This window comes from Lipotes vexillifer, unplaced genomic scaffold (assembly GCF_000442215.2).
Source record: "Lipotes vexillifer unplaced genomic scaffold, Lipotes_vexillifer_v1.1 scaffold439, whole genome shotgun sequence".
In the NCBI taxonomy this organism is placed as follows: Eukaryota; Metazoa; Chordata; class Mammalia; order Artiodactyla; family Lipotidae; genus Lipotes; species Lipotes vexillifer.
Window position 1 is genome coordinate 752,035 of NW_006798732.1, and position 11,877 is coordinate 763,911.

Here is an 11,877-nt window from a genome sequence, read left to right on the forward strand (position 1 = left end):
AAAAAAGGGAAAGGCCCGCATTCCCAAAAAAAAAAAAAAAAAAAAATCTGGCCAGACTTTTGATTTTTAGGACAAACCAGCTAGTATTTGGGGTGACACAGTCTTATTTCTTTCAATGGACAGAAATGGATACTTGCCAGTGAAAATAGAATAAAATGGAAAAAAATGGCAATGAGTTAACCATAAAAATAGCCCAAATTTAGAAGAACACGGCAAGGACTGATGTTTGGGGATACAGGGACTGAAAGGTGAAAGCGATCCTGTGCTGATACAAAAATAGACACGTGAGAAGTACCCAGCGGTCTCTTTAGAGAGTAGATCCTCGGAGATCTCTGTTCTTAAGACATTTCTGCCCTGACGCAGAGTCTCTGTTAGGAACCTTCCTGCCCTGGTAGAGACAGGAGCTGACCCAGGAACACGGGTGGTCCAGAGGCAGTTACCTTCCTCAGCATCTCTCTAATTAACCAAAACAATGAGCTTCAGGCTCTGGAGATGGTTTTTAGATGCAAACCTCTCACTGGTTGATGCCCAAACTATCAGAAATAAAGGATAAAAACTCTAATTCAAAAAGATACGTGCACCCCTGCGTTCACAGCAGCTCTGTTTACAACAGCCAAGACGTGGGAACAACCTGTGTCCATCGACAGAGGAATGGATGAAGAAGATGTGGTCTATATATGTGTACACACACACACACACACACACACACACACACACACAATGGAATATTACTCAGCCTTGAAAAAGAATGAAACAATGCCATTTGCAGCAATGTGGACGGTCAGAAATTATCGTACTAAGTGAAGTAAGTCAGAAACAGAAAGACAAATATCATATGACATCACTTATATGTGGAATCTAAAATAGGACACAAATGAACATATCTACAAAACAGAAACTGACCTACAGACATAGAGATCAGACTTGTGGTTGCCAAAGGGGAGGGGGGGAGGGGGGGAGGGAGAGGGAGGGATGGAGTGGGAGTTTGGGATGAGCAGCTGCAAACTATTATGTATATGATGGATAAACCACAAGGTCCTACTGTAGAGCACAGGGAACTATATTCAATATCCTGTGATAAACCACAATGAAAAGAATATGAAAAAGAATATATACATGTATAACTGAATAACTGAATATATGTGTATGTATAACTGAATATATGTATAACTGAATGTATAACTTTCCTGTATAGCAGAAACTAACACAACTTTGTACATCAACTAAACTTCAATAAAATTAAAAACAAAAGAAAATAAAACAAAAAAAGTTTTTGAATTAAAAAGAAAGAAAGAAAGAAAGACTGCAGCATAATCCCCCTTCCTTCCTAGTTGGCCAGAGTCTGCATGTCACAGTGTTGCAGAAACAGATCATTCTGGAGGATACCCTGGCCTATCTTCCTGGCCAATGCTCCACTGCCAGGGAAGCCCAGTCTAAACCATCCATCACCAATGGCGGCTGCCCCCGGTCAAATGTCAGCATCAGCTCTGCATGAAACCCCCATCATCGTTTTCTGGCCACGAATGATACAGTTTGCTATGTGGGAGAAGGTGTGATGGGGATCCCAGTAGAGTAATAAACAAACAAACAAACAAAAACTAGGGTTTTCCAGAGCAGGTCACCACTAGGAAATCACGTGTGATTCTCTTCTTTCCAGTCATGTAGGGAAGTATAGATGCTCAGGCGAACAGCAGCTGTGGGACTCGGGGTAGTGAATGAGTCCCTTCACACACAGAAGTAACCGAGACGGTACATCTTATTGCTTTTAATATTAAGAGATACGCCAAGGAGCAAATTCAACAAGAGCTTTGAATTTAGAATTTCTAATAGAGCTCAGATTTTTAAAATTTTGAATAATAATTCAAAGCCCCCGATCCCTTTAAATTTTATTCTAAAATTCACAGTGGCTGAAGTAACAAAGTAACAAGCTAACGTCAGAAAACATAGTTCCTGAAATCCCAGACTTAACAGGATTTGGCAGGATTTGGGGAATGGTGGTTGGGAGGTGTTTTATGCTCTATTACTGATATAATATAGCATATATATATATATATATATATATACACACACACTCATATATATGATGTGGTATATATATACTGCTCTGTTACTATGTACATTCTTAGTTTGCTACAGAACAATGTTTTCACCTGACTTCCTGGGAAACTAACAGGGTTTCTGAACTGAAGACCCTGTGACTAACATACATACACATGTATACATTAACATACACACATACACATACATACGTTCTTTATCATATAAACTGAACATTAAATAATTCTAAAATAAACTTACTACTCAGCTAAATATTGCCCTAGAGATTGTTACTGAGCTTATAATGCTTAAAAACAGTATAGTACGGTGTAAGAACTAATGATTGTTCTGTGTGTACATATATTTCTGCGTTAGCATATATGAGAATATACAAAAACTATGCATTTGATATCTGGCTCACATTTGAAATTTAGGACACCATGGGCGGTCTTTTGATGTTATAATTCATGAGTGATGAATTCCTATTTAATTAATGAAACAAAAAGAGCCTCTTTCTTGTGAGCACAAAATGAAACGATGGAATGGGAATGACTTAATTCAGAGATGAATAGTTCCAAATCCTGGTAGAGCTAGGTGATGAAAGAGTAAAATACAGCAGTGAGAAAAATCTTCCATTTCAGTGACAGGACAAATCCATGATTAAGTATGGTGTTCAATTGTTTTGTTATTTGTAGATAATTATTTTTGGTCATTCCTTCATCTTCTAAACTTCTCTGTCACATATTTCTAGGTCAGACACCATCTTATTTTCACTTATGGTTACTGGATCACCGAGGGTTCTTTGGTTACTGTTTTAGTTCACAAAGTATTTTTTGTCTTTCTTCTCCCCAAATGGAAGTGAGACAGCCATGACCTTCTGACACCTGAATTTCCTGGCTCTAGAGAAAGGACAACTAGCAGAATGTTGATCCATTTAAATCCATCTTTAAAGGGTGAATAAATAGAATCCTTGCCAAATAAATCCCAATGCTACTTTAACATCATACCCGTCACACATTATTTTCCATCCTTTTTAAATGTAAATACATCTGAGGTATTTTCCTTATATGTATGAAATGATTTGTGTTTCTTTGCCTGTAAGTCATAGAATTGTATGCCTTGAGTGGCTTCAAAAAAAACAAGGCACATGCTTCCTGGTGAACTCCTTTGCAATTTCTCAATACTTTTAAGCCTTTCTTCCATGAAAGTAAGGCGCTGTCAGGCTAAGGCTTACGAAAATTTCCAGGTAACATGCCTCTTCAAATAAGCTAGAAGGAAATGGGCTCTTAAGATTTTAAGTGATATATATTTTTGAATATTGAGATTTTAACTCCCAGAGAACTATTAAGAATCCTGTCATTTTACCTGGAATACTCAACATGGTTTTAATTATTATTACAACTGTTTTAAAATCTCATCTACTAGATGTGATCTAGATGGTTAACCTAGACACCATGATAATCAACAGCTTTCGTGATACGGCACTCAGAAATTAGATTCCTCATTATTTTTTAACCCATGTGACCAAACTGCGATGTTAAGTTTGTCTGTCCCGCTCACACAGCCCATGAAGAGTTTGCTTTGATAGAGCGTAACTAAGGCCAAGCAAAAGCAAATTTCCCAAACAACAGACCTTCCCTTTCAAAGTACGAGACAATAGGTCCCTACATTTTAAGCAGTTAAGTTCAAAGGCTGAACAAAGGCCCTCAAAATACAATCAGGATCCATACTATTGAATTCTCTTAGAAACTAATATCCCTAAATATTCTAGTATAGATGATCAAGCAAGTGGTGACAGGTCTTGAGGTCAATATACTTCAATAACTAAAATAAGCTGCTTTAGATATATAACTGCCCTATGAAGACGACAATATTTACTGCTCTGTTCCCATGTGGAATAAACAGGAGTATTTTCCAACATCCTTTTTTTTCTTCCAGAATAAATTTGCTTTATCTCGGGTTCTCATCCTTCCTCAATTCATCTGCAAAGCTAATGCTTGTTTGAACTGAAAAAATACACGTCGGCGTCTGTCTAGACAACTACCCCAAAGCGTTATATAGGATGTTTAAGTAGACTGCAGTTTAATTGGTCATCACACTTATTAGATTTAAATAACTAAACTGAACTTAAATTTAAATTTAGATATTTAAATTGAGGAAGAAACACATATCCTCTCTGGCATCTGACTTTTTGATTTTATTCCTTTTCTGACTTTCCATAGGTTGACCCTATGACACGGCGATTTCTCCCACTGGCTGATCTTTTCAATGAGGTGCTCGTATACACAGCTGTTTTCTTAGCGTGCCAATATACTTATAAAACATATGTTACAGTTATATTCAGCGTATATGACAGTCACTTCATACCCTCAACTGAGACCCAGTGGAAATTGGTTAGTGGTGTCCTTCTGCTTGGTGACTTTAAATGACTGCAACAAAAACAATCGCCCCAAAGTCTTGGGGATGACCACAGAAAAACAAAGAAAAAGACAGTTGTTAAAGGCGAGCGAGAAAAACAGTAAGAAGAAAGGTCATGAGGGGGACCTTCAAGATGGTGGAGGAGTGAGACGCGGAGATCACCTTCCTCCCCACAAATACATCAGAAATACATCTACATGTGGAACAGCTCCTACAGAACACCTACTGAACGCTGGCAGAAGACCTCACACTTCCCAAAAGGCAAGAAACTCCCCCCGTACCTGGCTGTGTGGCTGACAGGGTCTTGGTGCTCCGGCCGGGTGTCAGGCCTGAGCCTCTGAGGTGAGAGAGCTGAGTTCAGGATACTGGACCACCAGAGACCTCCCAGCCCCAAGTAATATCAGTCGGTGAGAGCCCTCCTAGAGATCTCTGCCTCAACGCTAAGACCCAGCTCCACCCAACGACCAGCAAGCTCCAGTGCTGGACAGGCCATGCCAAACAACTAGCAACACAGGAACACAACCCCACCCATTAGCAGAGAGGCTGCCTAAAATCATACTAAGTTCAGAGACAGCCCAAAACACACCACTGGACGTGGTCCTACCCACCAGAAAGACAAGATCCAGCCTCATCCACCAGAACACAGGCACTATTCCCCTCCACCAGGAAGCCTACACAACACACTGAACCAACCTTACCCACTGGGGGCAGACACCAAAAACAATGGGAACAACGAACCTGCAGGCTGCGAAAAGGAGACCCCAAACACAGTAAGTTAAGCAAAATGAGAAGACAGAGAAATATGCAGCAGATGAAGGAGCAAGGTAAAAACCCACCAGGCCAAACAAATGAAGAGGAAATAGGCGGTCTACCTGAAAAAGAATTCAGAGTAATGACAGTAGAGATGATCCAAAATCTTGGAAATAGAATGGGGAAAATACAAGAAATGTTTAACAAGGACCCAGAAGAACTAAAGAGCAAACAGAGATGACCAACACAATAAATGAAATTAAAAATTCTCTGGAAGGAATCAATAGCAGAATAACTGAGGCAGAAGAACAGATAAGTGACCTGGAAGGTAAAATAGTGGAAACAACTACCGCAGAGCAGAATAAAGAAAAAAGAATGAAAAGAACTGAGGACAGTCTCAGAGACCTCTGGGATGACATTAAACACACCAACATTCGAATTATAGGGGTCCCAGAAGAAGAAGAGAAAAAGAAAGGGACTGAGAAAACATTTGAAGGGATTATAGTTGAAAACTTCCCTAATATGGGAAAGGAAATAGTCGATCAAGTCCAGGAAGCACAGAGAGTCCCATACAGGATAAATCCAAGGAGAAACACGCCAAGACGCATATTAATCAAACTGTCAAAAATTAAATACAAAGAAAACATATTAAAAGCAGCAAGGGAAAAATAACACACAAGGGAATCCCCATAAGGTTAACAGCTGATCTTTCGGCAGAAACTCTGCAAGCCAGAGTGGGTGGCAGGACATATTTAAAGTGATGAAGGGGAAAAACCTACAACCAAGATTACCCTCCCCAGCAAGGATCTCATTCAGATTTGACGGAGAAATTAAAACCTTTACAGACAAGCAAAAACTAAGAGAATTCAGCACCACCAAACCAGCTTTACAACAAATGCCAAGGGAACTTCCCTAGGCAGGAAACACAAGAGAAGGAAAAGACCTACAGTAACAAACCCAAAACGGTTAAGAAAATGACAATAGGAACATACGACGGAGGGAATGGACTTGAGGACACGGGGAGGGGGAAGGCTAAGCTGGGACGCAGTGAGAGAGTGGCATGGAAATATATACACTACCAAATGTAAAATAGGTAGCTAGCGGGAAGCAGCCGCATAGCACAGGGAGATCAGCTCAGTGTTTTGTGTCCACCTAGAGGGATGGGGTAGGGAGGCTCAAGAGGGAGACGCAAGAGGGAGGAGATATGGGGATAGATGTGTACGTAAAGCTGATTCCCTTTGTTTACAGCAGCAACTAACACAACAATGTAAAGCAATTATACTCCAATAAAGATGTTAAAAAAAGAAAAAGGTCCTGAAAGTGTGTCCCCATGACACCTGTTCAATTTATTCTTTTAAAAAAGAACACACCAAGAAATTATATAAATAAAAAAGACCAGGAAGCTTTCTGCTCCCGTCGAACCTGTGTTGAGACTGTGGAAATTAAAAAACCATAAATCGCATTATTTCTGTGGTGAGCCCAGACTTCCACAGAGCGCTGAGGAACCCCAGATCCCAGACACAGCAGTGGCAGGGGGGACGCAGGTGTCCGCAGGTCGGCGCTTACCTGGCTCGAGCCTCGGCAGGCAGCGGCAGGTCACCCGTGGAGTGGCTCGGAGAGGCCGGCTGCCCAGGTGACGGGCCGGGCAGGCTGTGCATTGGCTTCGGGGACCTTGGCACTTCACCGAGGGCGCAGTCTCGCCCGGAGAATGGGAAGGATGCGGAGCCCTCCCCCGCGGGGGGCAGGTCTTGGGCTGGCACGGTGGCACCGGGCTCTTGACCTCGTCTTTGGTTTTCTACGTTGAGCAGTACCTCTGTGTCGGAAACACCGTCGCGCCGGTGGAGGGCATGGTCCTTGGACCCAGCCATGCAGCTCCTGAGCCCCGGGATCTCGGTCCTGGAGTAGGAAGTGCCCGAATCTTTGCTGGACTCAGCAGAGCGGTCACTTTTTCCTCCCCTTTTCTCAGCAGTCTCAGGGTCCTTCCTGGACTTGATGTATCGAGATGGAGATTCGGCGTCGCCTTCCGGGTCCAGGGTGAGCCCATACTTTTCTGCCAGCTGCCGTCTCCTCTCTGCTTTGTACCTGGCGATCCTTTCGGCTTTGGACTCTAGGCTCTGGGTGTCCATGATGCTGGAACCGTAGCGGGAGTCACCATGGAAGCCCGAGGATTCTGGGCAGTGTTTGGATCGAGTCTGCTTTTCTAAGGAAGAATCCAAAGTTTCTTCCTCTTCATTTGATTGGCCTACAAGAAGATCACACACACAGATTTCAAGCAAATAAAAAAATGTGGTTATTCTACTGTGTTCTGCACACACACAATATGCTCCGAGCGCCCAGGCTGTGAAGGTCCAATTTCTCACTTACGTGTAGCTGGCCTAAAATGATTTACCTGGGATGCTGAAGAATTTTGAGGTCTGCAGTGAAATACATAAAGGCTGTGACGTTCTATGGGCTGCATAAGCTGCGTCAAGCATGGCCTCAGCTAAAGCTCAGTCCCGACAGCCCTCACTCTAGCTCAGTGTCTATTTCCCCTTATTTACTTTTCTGCTTTTGAGTTTAATATTTCACGTGTGAGGCCAGAGGACGAGTTCAGACTCCTCTAGAAAAGATAACAGATATTCGAACTGCTGTAATTTGACGAGTGATGGATAGTGGTTTCATGGGAAACCACACAGGATCTGATAGTAACCATAACAATAATGGCCCATGTCAACATCCGCCAGGTGTGGTTGTGTTTTTCGTTTTTTTTTTCTTTTTTTAACGGAAGTGGCTTTTTCCAATTAAACTCTGCATGCTTGATGTAGAAAAGGTCTACACTGAAAACATAGGAAGGTTAACGTCCAAATCACCAATAATCACTAACATATTTAGTGATTTAATAATCAGTAATAAATAAATGGATAATTTGCTAAACTTTTCTATATACTCTTTCTAGTCTTTTATATAAGTGATTTCTTCTTTTTTTTCTCTATAAAATAACTCATATTTTATGTAACCTTAATGTCCTACATGAAACATTTTTCTAAGTGTGGAAATCTTATTTTGAAGACATCACTTTATTTTAAGGCTTCATAATATTTCACACTAGAGGCATTCCAGAATCAATTTAACCATTCTCAAATTTCTGGGCACTTAAGTTGACTCTAACTTTTAATACATCTTATTTTCTGATTACTATTACAAAAGATAGTTGCATAAAAGTGGAACTGCTTTATCAGTAGGTACATCATTTTAAGACACGTGCCAGACTGTCAAATTAATTTCTGTAAAGCCTGCAATGTATGGAACCTGCAATGTATGCTCTCTCACACTGGAGCTGCAATGTCTGCTCTCTCACACCGAGTGCTAATTTTAAAACTCGCCTTTGAGAATATGAAAAAGAATGTATACGTATGTCTAACGGAATCACTTTGCTGAACAGCAGAAATTAACACAACATTGTAAGTCAACTAGACTTCAATAAAAAAATTTAAGAAAGCACATATGTAATATATAAAACTATACATGAGACTCTATCAAATAATCACATAATAATTTATTATCTATGCGTATCTGTTATATTTCATCTTTATATCTCTATTTTGGATTTATATAAACAGTTCCACATTTTTTGTGTGTGTGTACGGTACGCGGGCCTCTCACTGCCGTGGCCTCTCCCGTTGCGGAGCACAGCCTCCCGACGCGCAGGCCCAGCGGCCATGGCTCACGGGCCCAGCCGCTCCGCGGCATGTGGGATCCTCCCGGCGCGGGCCTCTCACTGCCGTGGCCTCTCCCGTTGCGGAGCACAGCCTCCCGACGCGCAGGCCCAGCGGCCATGGCTCACGGGCCCAGCCGCTCCGCGGCATGTGGGATCTTCCCGGACCGGGGCACGAACCTGTGTCCCCTGCATTGACAGGCCGACTCCCAACCACTGCGCCACCAGGGAAGCCCAGTTCCACATTTTTAAAAATGTTTATCATGATGTCCTATTTCTCCAAAAAAAATCTTTTTAATTACATTAAAAATTGCCTTTGATTACTAGAAAAAGAGGATGCATGCATTTTTCAATTATTTAGTAGCCATTTGTATCATTATCTTTTTCTTCTCTGGAATATCTGGTCAAGCTTACTGCTCTATATTCTTTTGATTCACAGTGTCATTTTTATTGTTTTGTGTAAAATTTTATAGGAATATGAGCTCTTTATCTTCTTCATGGATATTTTTCAACTTCCTTAATTTTTTGTGACGTCAAAGATTTTCTTTGAAGCACAGATGTTAATTATTATGTGGTCAAGTCGATTGACCTGGTCATTGGTGATTTCTACAGCTGTTTCAGTGTTTTGAAAGTCCTTTTCCATTCAGCTGGAACTAAATATTCACCTTTGTTTTCGTGTTTTTAATTATTCTCTTAAAATTAATCATGTGATTAACTGGACCTTATTTTTGTTTTGGGTAGGAAGTAAGGAGGGGGCATAGTTCCTCCCCACTGCTATCCCATTTTTCCCATTACCGGTTTATTAAATAATTCTTCCTTTTCTTACTAACGTTATGCTTCAATGATCATATAATACATGGATTAACATGTTATATACACTGGGGTTTATTTCTGGCCATATATCTTGGTACCATACTCTTGTTTCTTCACGTATGTAAAAAAGAATCTTAGTTCTCTAGTTTTCTGACCACAGAAAACCAGAAACTGTAGAGACAGGCAAACTTATCACATCACGAAGGGAGACCAGCATCTCTCTCTGATGAAGGAACCAGAGAACACCGGATATAAGAGCAGCAGCACAGAGTCGCAGAGCCAGGGACGGGGAGGGCAGGAAGGGCAGCCCCGCGTGTGTCACCCTCTCCCAAGGTCACGTGGATTATCTGATGCTACACCACCGTCTGAGTAACCAAGGAACAGCTAAGTCATGTTTGACATGCTGTTCAATATGAGATACACAATGCATTTAAAATTACACCTATTAAAATAACTTAAATAGGATGTTTGTTGCATAAACACACAGAGTAAGAGCCCCAGTCATTCGAGGTCCAGCTTTGCTCTTCCATGCTCCCTGGCGAGAGCAACGCTGTCCTGTGCTGGGCATCTGGGCATTCTATTTAAACCTATTATAAGAGATGCCTGCCTTACTCAGTCAGCCCTTTCCCAAACAAACCTGAGGGTCTCTGACAGCTGGGGCCCTGAGCGGGTGGAGAGAGAGACACAGTTCCTGCCCTGGGATGGTCTGGGGCGGGGGGGTGGAGGTGCAGGAGACAAATGACTGGTCATCAATTACCCAACTGGGGGGTCATTCCTCACTGCTGTGACACTGGAGGACCACACCTGGGGCATGTGGCAGAGCTGACACAAGTGTTGCTGCTGGTTTGAACAAACCCACAGATTTAATACACATTACATCTACACAATTCACGCTCTTGGAACATCTCATTTTCCAGAAGTGCTGGATAGAAAAGGCTGATGACGGGCCACCGGGCCACAAGCTCACCGATGTGAGGACTGGCTGGGTCTGTGGCGCGCGTGTATCTGGGCAGGTCCTCCTCCAGCAGATGATGACTCACTAAGCCCGTGCAGCTCTGCAAGAGGATGGGCTGCGTGTCGGTTTCAATTCCTTCTAGGCGCCTGGCAATTCTTTCTTTTCTGTGCAAGACACCAGCAAAGGCGTGGTGAGCCACGGACATCAGTTCTCAGGCAACACTGGACACTGCTTTGCAAACTCTCCTACTTCCTAATTATGTACAACGAACATCTTACCTTTTCATGTCTGAAAATTCTCTCCTCTTTGGTTCAAAGAGTTTTCTTAATTCTGCAACTAAAATAAGACAATAAAGAAGAAAAAGATAGTCCAGTATTTAGTCGTCATGCGTTCATTTTATTCATTCATTCATTCATGCAACATCTATTTATGGAACTCCTACTTCTGTTCATGGCTCCCATGCAACAGTGATACACAAAACGGACACAGTTCCTGCAGACTGTCTTATAATAGGGGGAGGCAGGTGCCAGAGGAGTACGTGTACGTGTACACACACACACACAAACACACACGTCACAGGCTGGTCTAAGTAGTAAAACCATGGAGTAATAAGAGTGAGTTCTATTTCATCCAGGGGAGCCAGAGGAAGCCTAACCCTGAATCTCGCTCTCTAGCCAGCACAAATCGCACTATCTGTTTTTTAGTTTTATTAGGTTTAGCACAGTATTTCAAGCTTTCCATCATGCAAAACTGCAAACGTGCAAAAGTAAAGACTAAAGTACTATGAACCCCCATGTGCCACCAGCAAAAGCCCCACCAGTCAGGAGCTCACACCACTCCTATGTCACCCATCACTGACCTGTAAAGATCTGTAACTACCTGGTGGGGTTTCTAACGGTGCGTGACTGCACACCTTGATCAACTACAGTTTAGATTAACCCAGTTCCTATGCCTCCCCTTACAGGCTTTCCCTGGAATTGCTTCCTGGCTGTAATTCAGGTGGACGATGGAAAATGTAATGACCCCCACTCTCCCGGCAACGCTGGGAGATCAGACCAGCGTTCTGCGGATGTTGCGAGGGTCTCCCGTGACACTGGCCACAAAGATATTGCACTGAGAGGCCAAACGATGGTTTCTCTGGAGAAGTGGCCAAACTTGGCAGAGAATCGAGGTCTCTCTCGTGTCCTCCTCAATCACGCGAATTCATAGG

At 42.4% G+C, this 11,877-nt stretch overlaps 1 protein-coding gene across 1 annotated transcript in view; it reads right to left on the minus strand.

Annotated features, from left to right (window-relative positions):
* Positions 1 to 10,953, minus strand: part of SVIL (supervillin) — a 92,397-nt gene extending 81,444 nt beyond the window's left edge. The window contains exons 1-3 of the mRNA XM_007470916.1: positions 10,946 to 10,953; positions 10,680 to 10,831; positions 6,772 to 7,447 (exon numbers count right to left, since the gene is read on the minus strand). Of these exons, the coding sequence (XP_007470978.1) occupies positions 6,772 to 7,447; positions 10,680 to 10,831; positions 10,946 to 10,953 (836 nt within the window). The remainder of the gene's footprint in view (positions 1 to 6,771; positions 7,448 to 10,679; positions 10,832 to 10,945) is intronic.
* Positions 10,954 to 11,877: the final 924 nt, after the last annotated feature.